The following is a 20,554-nucleotide window of genomic DNA, read 5'->3' as shown; positions in this document are numbered from 1 at the left end:
TGGCTACATCACCAGAACTGGACACTCATTTTCATCCTAACTTCTATTAGCTCATTCGCCTTTGTCTTGTTATGTATCTTGACGGAGGTTTTACAAAAAGAACAGGAAGCCATAAATCTGTTTTAATGGGGGCAATATGGACAATGGTCCCCACATTCCAAAAAACATGTTGGTGTTCTGGAATCAGTATGGGGAAGAACAACTATGTGCACCCCTAGCCTCAGCGAAATATCTTACAGTGGCATCTTGAAGAGAGAACAGAAGTGCTAATTGCTATTAAACCTGGTTTGTCACCGCACTCCTACACAGAGTGCGAAATCACAAGCACAAACTCCCCACGATGGGCCTTCAGGCTGACTGTGACTTTACAGACTGCCAGCAGGGAGCTGAAACAGCACGGCTTGCATGTCAAAGGAAAGGCAGACAGATTCCCACAGGTCATCACAGTCCAAAAAAAGTGAGGCGCCCCAAAAACAGTTCGCCCTTGGGTGTGACAACTTCTGACCTCCTCGCAAAAGCAATTGCTGCAGCAGTATTGCAAGTAACATGCACGCCTTCTGACCTGTCACTGGAAGAACCAATGCTACTGGAGCTCTTTCTTTGCCCAGCATCCCAGAACTAAATAAACACCACAAAATAACAACAAAAAAACCTCCAGACCAGGAGATTTCCTGTTAAAGCACTTCAAATAGACCTCAAAGAGAGGAAAGAAAGGCAGACTGTCAGTTAAATCATGAGGAGACTTCTGTAATGTAAATCACAAGTCAGTCAATATGCACTATCTCTTTTCTAAAGCCTAAAAGGTCAGATGGATAGGGAAATGACTGATAGAAGTTTATACTTTTATTTTAATTTTCTGGGAAAATTAATGTCTGACCTTACTGCCCTATCTTGCTTATTTCTATGTTACAGAACACTGACTGCAAAGTTAAATAAAGACCTTATTACACCCTAATTTATGACACAAAAAGAGAACACTGCTAAACCATCTTATCACTTCTGATCACGACATTGTAGGAAATGGTTTTTGCAAGGTTTAGTTATCACGAGCTTGGTGGGTGGCCTGAGCCATTATGGACCCTCTCTTCCTGAATGATTCAGTATTCATGCGGATCAAAAAATGTAAGTAGTGGAAAAGATGTGCAGACAACACTGTGAGGACACAGCAAGAACTGGAACTGCCTGTGGGCACTGCATTCCATAGCAAACAAAACCCAATATTATCTGTTAGCTAATCACATGCAATATAGAAGAGTTCAGAATCAGACCACAACTGAAGACAGAAATGAGAAAGACGGTTTAGTATTTCACAAGGAAAACCATTAACCAAAAGATGAGCACACCACAGAACTTTCTTCTGTTTTGCAGATTTTGAGGCATGTATTTTTAATCTTCCAGTCTCCGGAAAGGTTCAGGGAAGGTCCATTTATAATTCAAAGACTTCTACTCCTACTGTCAAGCAAGACAACATGCAGCTATTTGATCATTCCCCTTTCTCACTTTCTTTCTTTTTTTTTGTCCATGTCACACAAAGTGTGCCCCAACCACAGCGCATAATTACAAGGCAAACACTGTCTTAGCTATCGAAAAGGCTTTTTAACAGTGATCAGGCCCAGGACATTTACTGCGAGACAGATCAAAACTGACCTCTGCTTTTAAGATTTGCCAGAAGGCTATATTTGGGGCGCTAAAAGACGTCACAGACTGTCAAAAGAAATATTTCAACTTGCGACATTTTGTTCTTTCCCACGTCTGTTAATCAGAAGTGTCTGGCCTACACGGGGCCTTTAGTTTCTATCGTGGGTAAACTCATTACCATACACACCTTCACTCCGTGAAAATGAGCAGAAATGCTAGAACGTCTTTCTTGTGCTTTGGATATGTGTAATGCTAAATTACATAAACAGAAAGAACAACAGGCACTGAGACTGACACACTGGTCTAGCCAGGCACCCTTACTCAACACCATTGCAAAGTGATGCTGTATAAGCTTGACAGGAAGAGTGAAAAATGCATCCCTACTTAACTTTGCTCTGGGAGATGGCCAGTGTGAGGTGATAACAAGGGTACGTTGTATTTCATTAAAGATCTGCAACAGCACTGCACACTTACAAGTGTCTGGGGGGGGGGGGGGGCTTCAGGAGTTCCTGTGTTTACACAGAGAGCCTTGACTGACTTTTCCCACACTGTCCCTCCCGCTTGTGAAATGACACAGGCTTGAACCCCTGACGTGTGGAACAGAGAACTCACCACACACTCTGGAGAGCACCTTTACCGGTGGAGCAAATCAGGAGGGTAGGGTGTTAGGGGGGCAATTTTCTCAGTTTGATATCACTGTAGTGACCCGCGGTAAGTCCGTTCAGAATTGGATTTGCTGAAACCGTTAATTTTGGTCAAAAAGGCAAAAGCCGAGGCCAACCAGGAGAACAGAGCATCAAGGAGTGTACCCAGAGAATATTTCATATGGAAGAAATGGAATATCAGGACAAGGATTAAAATAGTTTATTTAAAAAAGAATGATCAATTATCTAGTGTTATCAACCCAGCCGATTTGTAAACACAATGTGTTCCATGTGCACACAACCTATGAACCCTGCAACCGCACACAGGGGAGAATCAGGAAGTGCAGGTAGACTCCTCCGACTTGCCCAATTTTCAACCCCTCGTCTTTGGACACCTCACAAAACTACACGGCCCCACGCAGTTCATCCGTCGCCGACTGGAAGAGCAGCGCACCCCTCACCGAAGACAATACAGCCTGTAATCGCCCGGGAGGTTGCAGGGGTCTCTGCGTCGACAGGAGCCAAGACAACCCTGCTGACTAATCCCAGCTCTCCCCTCGGTAGATAAGGGCCCAGTGAGTCAGCTGGTGAAATGGCCCAGGCTTGGTCCTGTGAGGCCGAGTCACTCATGAGCTCCCTGTACAGCTTTTAATACATCGTGCTGATATATACCTCTGTAATTCATTCAATGGCTAACTGTCAACAAGCAGATACTCAGTATCTTTTAATAAGCACCATTTAGGCAATTATTATTAATAATTTTTGGCATTATTTTTGTTGTAGAACGTCCAGGTGCATTGTCTTCATAGCACATTGTGGATTTACAATAACTTCCTACAGCAGAACACTCGATATGCAGGGGACTGGTATAGAGGCCCATGAAATATTAATTCCGTGATGAATATATCACGTCGTGATTGAAGCTGGTATTTCTTCTCCAGGGGAAGAGTGCAGCTGCCCAGGTCCATCAGTGCACAGACAGGTTTGCCTGCAGCCACTTCTACTGGGCTCTTCGATGTCTGTCTTCCTAGCCACTTCCATTTACCACTCTCAGAACTACTATCAAGTACTCTCACTTAATATCCATCTACTTTTCTATGTACAATTCGCCCAGTTCATGTATAATGTGTCTGTAATTATGTGAAGTTTTGACAAAGTGTTGTTCTAGAAACAGTGCGTTCACTGTACATATGAGGCTGTGTGTATTGAGCTAATCCGCCATCTTTACCAGATCACGACAGGCAAAGCATGAGGTCTCCAGCAAAGAATCTGTGATTATTTTTTTCACCACTTAACCTGCAAACCTTAGCATTAACCCATCCGTTCTCATGAAATAAATTCTCGTTTCGTGTGGCAATAAATGGTATTGGGAAAACAATCACTGTAACTGCAATGTAGCTCGTTTACCTGTTGAGTATATATTAAAAAAAGTCTATTTATTAAAAATTTTAAAACATAAAAATACAGACTTTTTTTTTACTAATTCCATCACAGGATACACTATTTTGATATTCAGTATAAATTCATAAATTAAACGTATTTAAGGATTGCAATTGAGATAAGTTGGTTGTTATTAATATGGAATTACTCCATCACACCCCTGACTTGAAGTCACTCGGCATAAACAGATCATTCACACTTATACTAACCTTTTCCAGCTTTTCAAAATGTTCTCTGAGGAATTTCATGGGTCGTTCTGGCTTTGCTATGCAGAGATTCACAATGCACTCTTTCAAGATCTGCTGGATGTTGTGTTTCTGCACAAAAAGTTCACATCCTTTCAGACTCTCGTCTTCTTCAATATTTGAAGAGGAAGCCATCTTATCTTTGCAGCGGGGAAAGAAAATACCTCTGTTTCTAGTATCACTGGAGGCTCTGCCAAAGAAACGAGTGGAGAAACAAAATCAGAGGGTCTTTAAATGGTGCGCATGCTTAAATTATAATTTAATTGGTTTTAATTGGTTGCTTCTCATTAAAAGTGCTTTCTTTTCTCGACACCCTCCTAAAAACGAAACCTCGGTGAAAATGTTACAAATACTCGTTTGTGTTACAGAACATTACAAAGTATTCACCCGTTTAAATCATCACACCAATTCAAATTGAAATGTTTTGTTTCCCAAGCAAAACACAAGCGCGTACATACATTTACGTCTACAAATAACATCCTCATACATACCCAAGGAACTATTTGTGCAAGTATTAGGAATTTCTTTCGGGAAAAAAAGGAAGATCTGGCTTTTCTGAGGAGGGGAGAGACGAGGTATGCCTGAGCAATTCAGTAATCACAGTACTCCTGTGAGTTAAACAGTTGAGCTATCTTCTATCTATTCTCTGCATCAACAAGCCATTTATTTGCTCTGTAACCTTGCTAACTTCCGATGTGTCAAGGGAACAGGGCATCACCGTCGCGGGGATGAAAATCGAAGCAAATAAAAATAATCATTTATCATGAAAATAACGAAAACTTATTCGAGATGTCATGCGAACGGAGGCTTCGGGGATTTGTTTTTTTAATAAATAATGCTAAGCGAGCACACGTATGATGTGCAGGGCGACGGTTGCTGTTGTTGTTCTGTGTTATCTGTCATGATCGCAGAAGTAGCGAAGCATCACTCTTGTGATTTCACACAGGCCAGCCGCAAAACCCCTATTTGAAATAGTATTTCTACGCTCCTCCGTCAGGCAGGGATGTCATGCTAGGCGCACCGAGAAAAAGGAGATGACCGCAGGAAAAAAAATGCATTTGTGAGCCGTGGACACCTACAATCCTAAATTCTAGTTTATCGCCGCCTTACCGTTATTTCCCGGAGATAGTGCCTGCCAGTGTAATTGGCTGTTGCTGCTGCTGCTGCTGTTGCTGCTGCTGTGGTCTCAGGTCGCTGTGCGTCGGTTTCAGTGACGTCAATCAGGCTCGCTTATTTCTAGCGCAAAGCTGCTTTCTGAAGTCAGGCATCTCCGGCGAGGGATTTGTGGCTTGGAGGGAGATTTTGCTGCGTTACCTGATAGTGTAACTGCAATGCTTATTTTTTAATAAATATATACGGTATATAGATATTTTCTTCCCTCCAACAGGGCGTCAGACAGTGGTTCTTGTGTGTGATGCTTTTCCATGTAGTGGATGTGCGGATGCAAAGAACGGAGCCTCTCGGTAGGATATACTGTACCTGGCTAGCGTTGCGCCTCTGAGAAGTCACAGCTCCTTCTAAAGCGGACAGGTGCTGAACAAATCGTAGGCGTGTTGCGTTTTCTTTGACAGCAACGCATCTGTTATAACCCATTCTCACAGTCCAAGTCACATGGCAACGCTGAATGCATGTGACCTTCAGGAATAAACGACAGTTTATTTGCATAAACCTTTCCCTTTGTGTCAGGAAGATTCAACTACCAGAAATTGTGCATAAACCTTCCAACGAGTCCAAAATCTACATTGTTTTCAGCGGACATATTGTATACTGGATATCAGGATACTGTATTCTGAACCTATTTGTAAGATGAACTAACTCCAACATAGCTCAGTGACGCAACAAAACCTTAATCCACCAGTGTATTCCATAGCTGCTTCCCGATTTTACTGTGGGGTTTCCCATCCTGTCCAGCATGAAGTGAACTGCGTGAGTTAGTTTGCAGTGAAAACCGTAATCTTGAGATGTATGAAAGGGGTGGAATGATGGTTAGTAACTCCAGCATCGATACCCAGTGACATTTGCATATTATAAAACATAAGATCAGAAAATGATCTTCTGCGTCCAAAGACAAGAATGGCTTGTTTGTCAAGCAGTGGCTTCGCTAAAGCATACACAGCAGGCCAAGGTCTCAAGATCATAAATTACATACCTGTACCTGGCAAACTGTAAATACATAGGAAGTCTATTAAAAAGAAGCTGAATTTTAAAACCATTCCTGCAATTAGCTGGCCAACAGTGCTGATATGTGTACAGCTTGAGCATCTATTTCTACTTATTCAAATACCAAATTAGCTTATTGATAGGTCTAAGATAATGTGGCTGTGGACCTATGTGAAGTCAAAAACCTGGTGTAAGCAGTTCTGGATGAGACTGGTTGTTTGTTTAGAGTCATTATCATGTAGAAAAAAAACAAACAAACCCTGAACTAAATGTACCAGTCAGTTTCCTAAATATTGTACACCTTGCTGTTGAAAATAGAATAATACCATCACCTGTTTTTGTACAGACCAACAATAAATACCAAACCGTCACTTCAATTCAATTCAAATACTTTATTCATCCCCAAGGGGCATTTTAAGAAATTCTTAAACTTCTTATTATATGATAGGCACTATAGAAAAAAAGACCTTCTTGTTCAATATATACTAGGCACTATACAACATTTTCAGATTACAGGCAGTAAAGTGTTACAAATGTTGCTATGTGATCCTGCTGATTCTTAAGTCTTCTCTTTGGTTTTCAGGCCACAAACTCATGTAGCTGATAAGCATGTAGTCTTCCCAAATGTTCTTTGAAGGGCCTTTGTTAACCTGTTGTTTAAATTCTGAACAATTTGAATTTCTCATTGCTTATGGTGCAATTTCTGGGTAAGCCTGGACTAGGATCAGGATCAGATGAGTATAAGATACATATTCCATCTGGTTCCACGGCTGAAACGTTGTGTTTTCTTTCTTCTCATTTCAACATGGAAAAAACCTATTCCTTATTCAATCTGTGAAAGATAAGAATCATTTTTACTTAAAAGCTAGGAGAATAATAATTACAGTTTAACTGTAAACGAGGACGTGCATTGGGTTACCATTAAAACTACAGTTTGAAAAATGTTGTGAGTCACATCCTTCTGTGTGTACTTCATAACCCACGAATTTGTCATGTTGAGGCCTTGAGGCCAACACTGTGGAATCACCTGAGGAAGATGGATTCCATCCAGAATTCCGGGAGGAAGTCTGCCTCCAGGCCAGAATCCCTTCTATTCTTTCAACATCCCTGGGAGGAAGAAAACAGTGGAAGTGCTCAAAATTAGAAAGACACCTGCTTACCCAGCAAGAAGTCACACACACACGGAGGCGTTCCGCAAACAATTCATCCCTTATTTCTTGCTCTCATGCATTTATTATTTTTAAGAAACCCTTTTGCAGTGCCTTGGTTGCACACATGATTTTGGGACATCTGTCCTGAAAATGAACATCCCAATCCAGGATCACTATTGCGAATCATGGGGTCACCCGTCAAAGCAAAGTATGTACAGTATGCACCCGTTCACACATTTTCCGTCACCGGTTTATCTCGGAGGTCGCAGTGAACTGGAGCCGAACCCGGCGGATGTAGGGCAGAAACTGGGACAAGAGCCTAGGTGAGACTCCAGTCATGTGCAGGCAAAGCACGAAAAGCATTGCCGCTACGCGGTGCCTGACATGTTTCATATCATATACTGATAGGCTGTCAGTATAGTATAATTGTAATTCACCTTAGTTAAGAGATAGAATGTTTCTCATACCCTTAAATAATACATTTTCCAAAATGTTGGAACATGATTCACGAGTGTGAAAAGAAATGATATATGCAAACAACGTTTTATTTTTATTTTGTGATAATCTGTTCCATAAGTGAGAATATTCTGGAATTAAATCACTCTCATGTAGTGCCGAAACTGAAGCCACAACGACAGGCAGACCTGCTGCTGTGGGGGGAAAAAAGGCAGTAAAAAGCTCTTAAAGTGACCGAATAAAAAAACATTCCGTCTCTTATATAAATGCATATTTTGGCTTGAGTAGCATCTTAGTAGCATCTTTGGTTGGGCCATCCCCACGGAGAGGGAAGGAATTTACGACTGCAGTGAATGGGGAAACTAATAAAGTTTGCTCAATTGAATATGCCGTAAACCGATCAGTGTTTGTCGGAACGCCTACGGTTGCCATAACGACGGAGCAACGGCAGCAATGGCGGCCGGGGACGAGCGTGCTGCAGCTGAAGTAATGCAAACTATAGCCCGACATTTAAACTGCTTGAACGAAGCAAATAAACACACCAGAAAGAGAGCGCTGGAGTCGATTCGAGCAGAAACCTTCGACAAAAGGCTTTCCAGCGGTGTGCTCCAGGAGGTGTTTGACTGCCTGCTCAAGCCTCTCTTGAAGTGCCTGTCAGACCCCATGGAGAGATGCAGGGAATGTGCTATCAGCATGATCGGTGACTTCATCAAGTGTGTGCCCAAACCGGAGGAGAGCTTACCCTATCTCATCCCCGCTGTCGCCCAGCGCCTGGGCGGCTGCGAGATTTTGGAGCCCTCGGAAGAGTTACGGCTGTCCCTGCTGGAGGTGCTGACTCTGACTGTGGAGGTGTGCGGGAGACGGCTAGCTCCCTACCTCGACGACGTGGTGACAATCCTTCAGAAAACCATCGTCGACCCTTTCCCAGAGGTGAAGAAGGAAAGCTGTAAATGCACAGTGAGCTTTGCCCGGTCTGTGCCAGGTAATTGCTTCGCGGAACTCCTGACGCTTTAAAAAACGTGCAGCTAAAGGTCGATATGCCTTGTAATGAGCAAATTACAAAAGCTTTCCAATGGCATGTCTGACCACCCATCATCTTTATTTGTTTGATTCAGCGGCAGAGATTGTGAGATCCATACTGTAAATGTCTGTAGATTTTATGTTCATTGTATTCGTATTCCTTTGGCAACAGTGATTTATTCATTGGCCATGCCACTAAAGCATCTTGAAACGAGTCTGTGTTTCCATGGTTTCAGGCTGGCGAGCCCACAGCTTGTGTCTGACTGATGCACAGCAACGGGATAACCGTCTCGTAAATGTCTTGTTTGCCTCCAGGGTTTCAACAGCTTAAGAAGTGTTTTTTTTTTTAACTAAACCTAAAACCAGCCACAACAGTTTAATGCGCTAGACATTTAAACGCATATTCCAGTGTTGAAGATAATGACCCAGGGACGTGCTTTCACACGTGTTAGTTAAATCGCTTTCAAGTCACGTTTTCGCAGGGGTGTATTTTGTTAGTACGGGGAAGGCAGTAATAAAGAAAACATATCAAATTCAGTACATTCAGGAAATAATTATCTACACTTGGGTTTTGTGACAAAATTATTATTATTATGGAAATTATAGGACCAAGGCAACGGAGTTCACACACTTGAAGTGAAAATTGCACTTAAAGTTCAAACTCTTGACTGTTAGTAGTGATGCCTGGTCTAGTTTCTATGTCTGTACCTTTCACTTAAATAGAACAATTAAAAAAAATGTTTTGATATAGCATTCCCAAATTTAGAGTACCAGTTTATACATGCATAATAGGTTTTAGAGAAAGGATCAGTTTTATTGATCCTAATACCATCTAATAAAGTGTATAATGTATTTTGAATGAATGCTTTTTTCCCAGGAATCTTCTTTTTGTAATTTGACTATTTGCCAGCCATTTAGTAATCAGTGAGCAGTTTGACCCATTGTTCTGCACTGGAGTTGATTGGAGTCTCAATTTAGGTACATTTGGATCAAAGTGCAAATTGCATTAAGTGAATTAAGTGAATATGCACTATTTTGTAATGTACAATTTGGAAGCTTTGATAATTTTTTACAGATTAAATAAATCCCTAAATGTTTTACCTGGAATTTCACAGCATCCATAAATATTTCAGTATTGCCGCTTCCCAAGTGCGTCATAAATATTTATCTCTGACATGAGATGAAAGTCTGTATGATCAGTTAAAGGACATCACCACAGGATGTCCACAGGTTCTGCATGGTTCCACAGCTGACTACAACTGCTGTAGTGCATTGTATGTGGGGGCAGTATGAAAAAGTCATGAGTATCTTTTTCTGTACTAAAGAAATCTGTTCTATTGTTTGTGATGCGTCAGCCTGATGCTTAAATTGACCTTTTTTCCAGAACATTTTCACATGCAGTCTGAATCTCTTGTGAAGCCTTTAATGCAAACCATCTCACACCAGCACTCTAAGGTGCGAGTGGCTGTGATTGAAGCAACAGGCTCAGTGATCCAGTATGGAACAGGCAAGTCCATGGATGATGTGCTATCACACTTAGCCCAGCGACTGTTTGATAATGCACCACAGGTAAATCATAAAATAACATTTCTAATTCACCTATGGAGTATGTTAAAATTGTTATTAGTGTGTTATTATTTCTTTTTTACTTAGAAATAATAATTATGGCTTAATACTGTTTGATTCATTCTGTTTCTGCTCTTTATGTGTCTTTGCTGTCTTTAGTACAAAATGACCTGGTGTTAGAAAAGTAAATGCTTTAATACCTGATTGTCTTTTTCCTCTCCTTTAGGTCCGACAGGCTGTTACAAAAGTGGTGGGAAATTGGCTTTTGAATCTACGGGACAGATACTCATATTTCCACAAATTGATTCCACTCCTTCTGAGTAGCTTTAGTGATGAGATTCCTGAAATACGGTAAATTATATTTTTAAATGCATAAACTGTATGCTGCCCAAAGTAAGATTACAAGTGCAACTACAACCCTTCCAACCCGTCTTAGTGTCCAAAGAAAAACAGACCCAGATATTCACCTTTTATGATCTGTTAAATCAGAATTTTACTGTCATCCTAACACTGCTGAGCAAAGGTCTTCAATAGATTTCTTTTAAATAATCCCCATAATGAAATATACTTGCTTTGCCTTCTGAGCACAGCTCAGTTTGATTATTAAGAATATTGGTGTTCTACAGGAAGAAGACAAAAAGCAGTGACTTCTCATTACGGCAGCCTTCATTGTTCTGCCTGTTTATTAGGTGGGCCTAATTAGTGTTGTATACCCAGAATGAGATCTGATGTGGAGGCCAGTTACAGTACATTTTGTTTACTGTATGTCTTTGTGTTACCTTAAGGTTGCTTCACCAGGATGTGGTAAAGTAACTATGCATTTGGTGAAAGACAGGAACGATTTACTAAAGATATTCCAAAATTCCATGCAGCAGTCCTGTCAGACTACATTCCTTTAGGCTATAAATGCCTTCTAATAACTTTTTTTACCCTATTTCCATTCTGTTTGTGCAGTTACTTGGTAAAACCTGTTTTCTACACGTTTTTTCTTGCCTGGTAAAAAAAAAAGTGACTCCCATCCAAATAGAGGAAAGGATTCAGTACATTTATATGTAACTAAAAGCCACAGAACTCTAGTCCTCCAGGACCAAGACTGGACAACCCTGCTGTAGGCTGTCCAGCTGCTTTAGATCTACTGTTCAAGCTGTGACTTCCAACCAGAATTGTCCTAATATTTACTTTCTTTCTGGGTCTGAAATACTACTAACATTCAAGGGTTTTGTTATTAAAAATGAAGGCTAATTCATATATGGTTACATTGTGATTGATACAATTGTAAGGATATATTCTATATAATGTATATATAATACCAATATATCCCTTCATACGATGTTTCCCAGGCATCTAGCTTTTGATTATTGGAAGGAGACAGGTTCCCAGTGGCAAAAAGAGAATGAAGACGACTTGAAGGATAAGCTTGACTTTTTGACCTCGAACCCCTCTCTGTATCCAGCCGGAGGTAAGGGATCTCTGCCAGTATAAATGCTAGGAGTGTCACCTTTCTCTCTTTGATACCTTTGATACATGTAAATGTAAGTTGTCGTTGTGGGTTTACTTTAAAAAGTAATGCAATTAGTGCATTTAAGATCTCTACATGATGAGTAGGATTTGTTATTCAGCTGTTCAGAAGTGTATTTAGAAATATGTTGTGGATGACATGCCCTTTGTGGACATGATTTATTACTAAATAACACTGAGATCTTATCTCTCATACCTTCTTCCAGACTTCAGACTTGTTTGTCAGTGTGCTCCAAAGTGTTGCCTAGCAAATACTAGAGGGAAGTTCTGAATGCATTTATTCACCTTTATACCCTAAATGCACCACAGAAATGTAACCGTGCCATATTGTAATAGGGATCTTATTCCTATGGCTCAGAAGTTACTTTTAATAAATAAAGGATGTGTAAATGTAAGTAAAACTAAAGTTTAGAAATAGATCCCTGACCCTAGGTTTTCCAGCAAGCAGATTTGTAGAGGTTAAATAATAAAACATCCCACTAATAAGTAATTGTCAAGTGGTGGGACATAGCTCCTTTTTCACAGGCACAGCATGGTTTCAGAGTAAAAGAACAGCCAACATTATACAAAAACTAATGGACAAATCATATAGATTATTATTTAGAATTGGAGCAAGTGCCTAGTCCCAGACATTTACAGCACCGATATACACTATAGCCACCTGTGTCTTTCAATAATAAACAGATCCCAGTAGCATCCAAAAGAGAGTGATTCAGTCTGTTAAAGGTAAAGCTGTTCATACTAGTTCTTACCCAGTAAAAGGCCCTGCTCCAGATAAATCTGTTGCCTGAACTGGTGCTAAACCAGAGCGAATCTTTCGCTTTATAATATTCATTTTCGCAAATATGAGAATATTGACCCTTTTTCCAAATCTTGATTTGGTCTCCCGATTGCCTGATAGGCTTCTGTCTTTAAAGGCTTAGGCCCAAAGTGTTGGAGGTCTGGTTTGCAGAAGATGGTTCCCACTCACTCTGTGAAGTAGAGATGGAGGGGGTGGTCAGCTCTATGATATACTGGAGCTGGCCTCTGGCCCTTCACCTCTTTTACACAAGCCTCTTTTACTCTGCCTATTTGTGCCTCCCAGTCAAAGAAGGGTTTAAGCCCAGTCTATGCCTCCTACTACACAACAGTTTCACAGCTCTGCTTTGTCTGTATGGGACTGAGTGGTGATTAGAATGCTCAGCAACAATGCAAAAATCCAGTCTAGCTATCCTTAACGCCTGGTACGAATGACGATATTTTCATGAGTAGTTTCTAAACTGAAAATGATCCACAAGTTTAGTTTAAGATGTTGGTGTTAAAAAAAGAGCAATTTTGATTGACCTGAAATGTGTTTTCTGAACTGACCACTTATAATGTATTTTTTGTCCTTTAATCTATTCTGAAAGGTTAGATTACTGACCTCTAGTATTAATCTACCTGAAGTAATGGAATTAACTGAAGTAAAAAGATAAAATGATTTGGATTGTATATATTAAAAAGTTTATATATTTGCAGCTGCACCATAATATTTTTATGCTTTGAGAAGACAAATCATGCAAAAATAGACCTTAGGATTTGATGCTATGTTGAAGGCATACCTTCCTCAGTAGTGTTTTTTTCTTCGTGCTTGTAACACTGCAAGTTGGTTATATTTTATGCCTGAAGGTGAAATTGAAACACCCTTCCCCCTCCTTGTGTATAACACTACAACTAAATTGTCATTGATTAATAGTCCTTACATGACCGCATTGCTTAAACATTGTTATTATAATGGCGAGGTAAGATTAATAGCTTATAGGACACTCTTTGTGCTGACTGCAGGTCAAAGTTAAACTCTGCTGATGTGCATAATTACACCAAGTCTCAGCAGTTTTCTGATTTGTGTGTTTCCGGCTGTGACACATTTAAACACCCTAATGTGCTGCTGTCAGAAATGCTGAGGGAGCTCAGCACCTGCTGGTGCTTCCTAACCTGTTGCCGCAGCCTATTAATAACATTGTCAGGCTTAATGAGTAGGAAAAAACTTTGCAGAAAACCGAGACTCTTACTTTTTCACCCTAGTAAATGTCTCGGTGTTTTGTTTTCGACCATGCTGTGGTTTGAGACGTACAGAAAAACATTTTTATGTCCCCTGACTGGCAGTCGGTCGGCAATAGTCAATCAGTTTTTGGCCAGCTGCTGCACCCCCTTTACTAGCACAGGACGAAGGACCAGTTCCTGACAAGTGCAGCTCAGCACCGCAAGGCTTATGTGAGCATGGGAGAGAGAATGCAGCATAACCATTATACAAACCACATCCAGCCTTTTCCTCGGCATGATGCATGCCCAAAGCGCAAACAGGAGAGCTGAGGTGTCGAACAGAGGATTGTTCACCTTTTATCTGTAGTTCTACTGTCCAGCAAACTACAGGCGTTTTGCATGACAAACCAAGGGGACTGGTCAGCTTTAAATGTAATCCAAACTGGAAGTAGTATGCGGCTGGTGTAGAAGTCCAATTTCAAACTAGAGATATGTGGTTACCAGTTGAAGTCTTTTACCATCAGAGGTCCTGTGGGAAAACCATATGTCTAAATTCTCTGTTAAGGCAGGATTTGGAGGATTTGTTGTGGCATGACTCGTGCAAGATGTCTGTTTGCATTTCTCCTGACCTTTGATTTTTTTTTTTGCTATACTCCTTTGCGTCAGTTCTGTTAAACCATAATGTCACTTGCCAAAGAGAAATGAGGAGGGTTGGTGTAATAAATTAAAATCATTATGTTTAAAAGTCCTTTTGTCCAAGATTTAGGAACTACCCTGAATTGTTTCTTGATTTACTGATTTTCTCTGTGCCTTTTGTTATCGTGGAATTTGTCTCTTCTTTCGCTGAATACTTTGTTTGTAGTGGGGAAACACTGACAAGGTAGTCTGTGCTTAAGTTTTCCCTTTTTATGTTTTTTTGTATGCTTTTGTTCATTACAGTTTGCAGACTCAGACCTCATAAAGCAGCAGGAAAATAGCTTCTGCTGAGTTGATTGAAACATTAACTGACAGAGTAAGAATCAGAGGCTGCCCATTCTGTTTTGCATTACCATGTCCAGTGTAGTTGTTTGATGAAGTTATTATTATAGTAAGAGTCAAATGTTTTTAGAAAAGAATTTGTTAAAAGTTCAGAACTCTTACTGAATGTTCAGAGGGATTTTGTTGCATGAGTGTACTAGCTGAGGAGTGAGTAGATAATTAAAATGTTTAGTCGTCTCTAAAAAGGCCTTTTGTGTCTTTCTTTTATATGAGAAAGAAAAAACCGACAAGGGAAACGTTTTTTTTTTGTTGTTGTTTTCGCTGACCAGTGGAACGGCCAGGTCTGGGCTGTCGAGAGCTGATTTTTAGGAATTTGTCGAAAATCCTGCCGGCCCTCAGCAGGGACCTGACAGACTGGGTGGTGGGGACCAGGGTCAAGTCTGCCCAGCTCCTGACCGTCCTGCTTCTGCATGCTGAGGACCACATCACACAGCACATGGAGCTCATTCTCAGCACTCTGTACAGGGCCTGTGCTGATGAGGAGAAGGAAGTTGTGAAGAACGTAAGTCAAAGCTGCAAGTCTTCTACAGGATCAGTGTTACTTCTGAAGGAATATACTGTATCAGTTGAAATATCCCTCGGATGTCAGAAATTGTCTTGTTTCATAAATGGCCCTGCCAAGAGCAGACTCACTGGATAATGTGAAAATTTTGAAGCAATACAGCAATTTATTCCTATTTGTGTCTTAGCATGCCTGTTATTATTCTATACCTCTTTAATTAAGGACAAATTCTGATTATTTGCAGACAGATGTAAGATTCTTTCAATCGTTCCTATATATTTCAACCTAGACTCGCTGAATTAAAATCTGACTATAAGGAAGTAAAGCACTAACAGACAAAAATGTATTATTTAATTGGAAAAATAATCAATTTTCTCCATCCTTCTCTAGCACTGACAATTTTCTAAGCACTCCATGCCTGACTACAGTTGATTCGTCTTTGCAGTGTTTGGAGGCGGCAAACTTAATTGGGACATTTGTCGATCCTGAGGTCTTCCTGAAGCTGATACTGAGTCATCTGAAGAAATCACCCTCCCCAGCTCACCTCATGGTCCTGAGTGCAGTGATTAGAGGATGTTCAGGACCAGCACTGAAGCCACACCTTCACAAGATTGTTGACGCCTTGTGTCACCCTGACATCAGCCAAGATTCTGAAAAGGTAAAGCCAAAAAGAATTAATGTCTCACTCTTTGCTCTCATGGGCAGCAGGTTGTTGACTCAGAATACGACATGACGGGGACTTACACGCTAAACATGCATGTGTTGCAAACTGAATCCTGAGATCAAGGTGTTTCCTAGGTAATCCTTTATGAATTGTCCTCCCCACTTATATATTCTTCAAGACAAAAAACCACTAAAATAAAAATGGTTAATTTCTCTTAAACTAGTCACGAAAACACCTAAGCTTCATTCCAGAGACTTGGTTGTGTTCAGCTTTTTTACCACTACTACCTTATTCCTACAGTGGTGCCAAACATATCAAAGAAAGACGATTGTGTGTGATAAGAAAAAACAAAGCAGGAATCCAGAAAGGAAATTTAATTTCTAACTTCAGCAACCATAATTGGTGCAGGTCACACATTAGATCCAGATGGAGCCAGACCTAGTGCCATGGGGAGCAGGACATTTCAAAGCCCAATTACAGAGGCATTCCCACACCTGTGTGATCAAAACACAGCTTAGCAAAACACAGCCCTTAATGGCTGGCAGCAGCAGAGAGAAATTATTAAACTCACACTCAAGAGGAAAATGTGCCTTTATTTATACTGAATAAAAAAATATATTTCAGTATAGCCACAATTACAGACTTACACTGGGTTTATACAAAACACCTATAACAGTGACCTCAAGTATTTATGATCTTGGGTTGCAGCTTGATTAGTCAGTGAGGTCTCCCACCCATGTTTCCAATTTTTTTTAATTCTATAATGTGAAATTCTTGGGAAGGAATCAGGCACATGAACATGCTTCTTAGATACTCCTACAGGTATATGTAGTGCTGTTTGTTTGGCACCTTGTGAGCTCCAGAGCTCCAAATAGAGAAATAGCACCGAACTGTAAAACTGCAGGCATCTACAGCAAGTAACAGGAGTAGTCGTTTGCCGGAGAGTTGAGAGAGCTCTGTCCTGCAAATCTCGACCTTTCCCTCAGCGGTACTCCGACAAATGTGTGTGCTGCTCCTTGGGCATACACAGTCACTGTCAGCTGGTGACACGACCCTGGCTCTGAGCGAGCGCCATTACTGGTTGGGACATTCAGGGGCCCTCCAAACTACCGGTTTGAATCTGCACTGTCATGGCCTTCTATCATTGCTTCTAGATGAGATTCTCCAAGCAACAACTTTCAGTCGACCTAGCTCTGCAGGAGTTGCATTTTCTTGAATTAGTAGGGCAGTCTTTGAGTTGAAACTTAGCAGCAGTGCAGATGTATTTTCAATTGTGAGAATGAATTTTAAATACACAGTAACACGTTTTGAATTTTCATAATGGCCTAGCTGTGTGGTTCTTTGGTGTCTTAACACTGTTTCCATTTATCACTAATAACTCTGTCAGTTTTGAATTTGGAATTTCATCAGAGGTCTTCAAGCTCTTCATCTTCCATTGGTTCCAAAACTGCTGACAAAAGAAACTTTGCTTCAGTCATCTTTGGTGAAGTCCTGTCACATTCCAATTAATGTCATTAGTATATTGACATTAATACATATTAGTATCATTGTTATAAAAAGTATAATATTATATTAAGTAGGTTCTGTTCTAAAAAAATAATTCTAGGGTGATGCAAAACCTTTGGCCTAGTGCTTTGTAAGTAAGCAACAGGAGGAGATAAACAGTACATATTGGAAGCTACAGAAATAGAGTGCAGAAGGCTGAATCAACAGATCTAAGAATACCAAAACAATATATAAAGCTCCATTTGGCGCAAGTGGCTTCAACTTGACTTCAAAGAGCTCTTTCTTCTCTTCTCTAAATAACTGATGTGTGCTATCAGGTACTTTAATATTGTTAATCTGACTGTCACCACAGTCTGCAAAATTGCATTTTTGAATATTGTCCTGTAGGCAAATAACTTTGAGCTATTAAACATTTGAGAGTTTGCAAACCTGTACAAATGAGGTATGATTTGGAAGAAAAATGTTTCTTTGAACACAGTGTAAAGTAAATCTTCAAAGAAACTAAGAAACCACATCAGATCTGCTGTGCATTCCAGACCTCCTAGAGGAAGTGGAAACTGATACAGTAGGTTTGCACAGTAAACATATTTAACCAATAAGTACATTTTTCCCTACAACTGATCTTTGTAAAATGTCATAAATGCTGACAGTTGTATGAAGGTAACTTCAAGGGCAGCAGATTTGTCATCTTTTCCCTTTGTCTAATCGTTGTATTCTTTTCTTTGTAAGTGGAATTACCCATCTAATGTCACCAACAGATTCACTGCAAGCCGCACTGTCAGCCATAAATCACAGTGGTTTAGTTTTTCTAACTGCTAGGTACGCGTTACCACAGAAGTACTAGTATTTTATGTTTCTAGAATATAGGGATGCCTCAACAACACCTCAGATGTAAATACAGCATTACACTCAAAGCAAATATTTTTTCAGGGGATGAATTCTTGTCTCAGCAGAATAATACTTTCTTCGGCTTCCTTCTCAGTGTTGAACTGAAGTGTTACTCTCGTGTGCTCTTGACGTAATGTCTGTCGCTGATAAGTAACGGATGACAACTGTCAATGATGGAATTTAGTGTAGTGGGTAGATGTATAGTGGATACATTGATGTCAAGTTCGGGGCAGCAAATGTATGTGGGAGTCTCTGTAATATCAGCTTCTCTTTACATGTTGTTAATTAATATATCTGTTATCTGGGGCTTCTGTTGTTCAGATCATTTTGTCTCCAGAACTTAGTTCACACCTGCATAAACACTTAGATGGAAGGGCCTTAATCAGGGTTTCTTAATACATATTTGTGAATGTTATGCATTTATGTCTGCAAAGACTTTGAAAAATTTCTGAAGGCTTTCTGTAGTGACTAATTGTTTGACACTGCTTTAGTCACAAGAGACCACAGCAAAAGAATGGCCAGGGAAAACCCCAGATCCAGACAGGAGTTCCTCTCGAATGCTCTGTCACGGTACAAACTCTCTAATGCTTTCCCTGCCTGCCACCCCCGCAGTGTGTCAATTGAGAGGCTTTAAGATGCATTTGTCTAGATAGACCGTGAAACAGCAAGCTCTTATGTTCATGTAAACCGTTCCACATACGAGGTTTGTGCTGTGGAAAAATTGTCTCGACCTGATCTGTTGTTTTTGATTTCTTATGTGCTCTGTCCTGTGCACAGTAAAGTGAGATGTTGCTCCTCCTAGTGTGCTGAGCGAGAATCAGGATCGCTTGCGCAGAAGGGCCTTTCCCTTCGCTTACCCGAGCCTCCCAGTTCTGTGGGAAGTCATTTCCCAGGTTTCCTGAGCCAAATCTTACACCTGGTGGCTTAGCTTGAGCGAAATCAGACACCTTCCTTTGAAATTTCTCTCTCTAATGACAGGCCGGTGGAAAACAGGAAAATGATCCGATGATAAAACAGATCAAGGCTTTTGTTTAAACAAGTTCAGCTTAAGTTTGAAGGAAGGAGGAAAATCTTTATACCTTGAAAGGATCTTTCTCTTTTTTTAATGCTTTGGTAAAGATTCAATATTTTTTTAAATTAATAACGGGGACTTTTTTAAAAATAGGAAAACAAGAGTTTAACACGGGAGGACAGAATAAGAGATAAAGCTACCAGTGATGTGTAGCCTCCAGAACAGAAATGGCCGGTTGAGGCAGGGGGAAAGATTTTCCTCGGATACTGGCCAGTGAGTCTTTTTTTGTAAAATAAATTTAAAAGAAATATGTCTGTGATTCTAAACTGGCACAGTAGTTAGCACTGCTGCCTCGCAGAACTTTGGCCCTGGGTTCAATTCTGGAACTCGGGTGCTATCCGTGTGGAGTTTGTATGTTCTTCCTGAGTTTGTGTGGGTCTTCACTGGTTGCTCTGGTTTCCTCCCACAGTCCAAATACTGGTGGTTAACTGGCTTCTGGGAAAATTGGCCCTGGTGTGAATGTGTGTCTGTGTCTGTGTGTACCCTGCTATGGACTGATGTCCCACCCAAGGTATATCCCATCTCGTCCCCATTGCTTGCTGGGATAGACTCTGGCTCCCCCATGATCCCTAATTTGATGAAGCAGTTGGGAAATGGATGGATGACTGTGATTCACTGATTCTGAACAACGCTGCCGTAACAATTTAATCATATACAGTATATATGTGTGTTATTTTGCAGTTGTGTGTTATTGGAAGAAAATAGGATTTCTTTCAACACTGTTTTCAGTAGAGAATGTTGATGTTTCTTCTTCTAGAAGAAATCCATCCTGTATTTTGGGAGAGAACCTGATCATACATTTTTATGTATTATGAGTTGTGTTTTTGAAATAAGGCATTGTAGGACTGGTGAAGCTGGAATTGTTTTTATTTATATGTTTTCAGTCTGGCTTTTTTCTTTCAGAAATTACATTGCCAGAATGTTGTATACTATTAATGACACTCCTGGAGGTTACTGTAGACATTGGTTACATATACTGTAACTAAAGATTTATTGTGTGCTGTTTTTTTTTTTACTAAGTGCACTTCAATCTTCAATCTGGATT

The 20,554-nt window shown here is 40.4% G+C and overlaps 2 protein-coding genes and 1 long non-coding RNA gene across 3 annotated transcripts in view; 1 reads left to right on the top strand and 2 right to left on the bottom strand.

Moving 5' to 3' along the window:
- prkar1b (protein kinase, cAMP-dependent, regulatory, type I, beta) overlaps positions 1 to 5,759 on the bottom strand; it is a 77,324-nt gene extending 71,565 nt beyond the window's left edge. Inside the window, exons 1-3 of the mRNA XM_088936206.1 lie at positions 5,447 to 5,759; positions 5,078 to 5,255; positions 3,932 to 4,157 (exon numbers count right to left, since the gene is read on the bottom strand). Coding sequence (XP_088792332.1) covers positions 3,932 to 4,102 — 171 coding nt within the window. The 5' untranslated portion in view covers positions 4,103 to 4,157; positions 5,078 to 5,255; positions 5,447 to 5,759. The remainder of the gene's footprint in view (positions 1 to 3,931; positions 4,158 to 5,077; positions 5,256 to 5,446) is intronic.
- Positions 5,760 to 6,871: 1,112 nt separating this feature from the next.
- Positions 6,872 to 8,548, bottom strand: LOC148818727 (uncharacterized). Its single transcript, XR_016094414.1, has 3 exons — positions 8,477 to 8,548; positions 7,155 to 7,234; positions 6,872 to 6,959 (listed from the first exon to the last, which is right to left on the bottom strand). It is a non-coding gene; the product is annotated as an uncharacterized LOC148818727 (long non-coding RNA).
- dnaaf5 (dynein axonemal assembly factor 5) overlaps positions 8,173 to 20,554 on the top strand; it is a 44,288-nt gene continuing 31,906 nt past the window's right edge. The window contains exons 1-6 of the mRNA XM_088936636.1: positions 8,173 to 8,716; positions 10,139 to 10,323; positions 10,547 to 10,671; positions 11,661 to 11,779; positions 15,147 to 15,379; positions 15,825 to 16,037. Of these exons, the coding sequence (XP_088792762.1) occupies positions 8,188 to 8,716; positions 10,139 to 10,323; positions 10,547 to 10,671; positions 11,661 to 11,779; positions 15,147 to 15,379; positions 15,825 to 16,037 (1,404 nt within the window). The 5' untranslated portion in view covers positions 8,173 to 8,187. The remainder of the gene's footprint in view (positions 8,717 to 10,138; positions 10,324 to 10,546; positions 10,672 to 11,660; positions 11,780 to 15,146; positions 15,380 to 15,824; positions 16,038 to 20,554) is intronic.

Source organism: Atractosteus spatula, chromosome 18 (genome assembly GCF_055471065.1).
Source record: "Atractosteus spatula isolate fAtrSpa1 chromosome 18, fAtrSpa1.hap1, whole genome shotgun sequence".
NCBI lineage: Eukaryota > Metazoa > Chordata > Actinopteri > Semionotiformes > Lepisosteidae > Atractosteus > Atractosteus spatula.
This window is presented reverse-complemented; position numbering and strand designations above follow the sequence as displayed.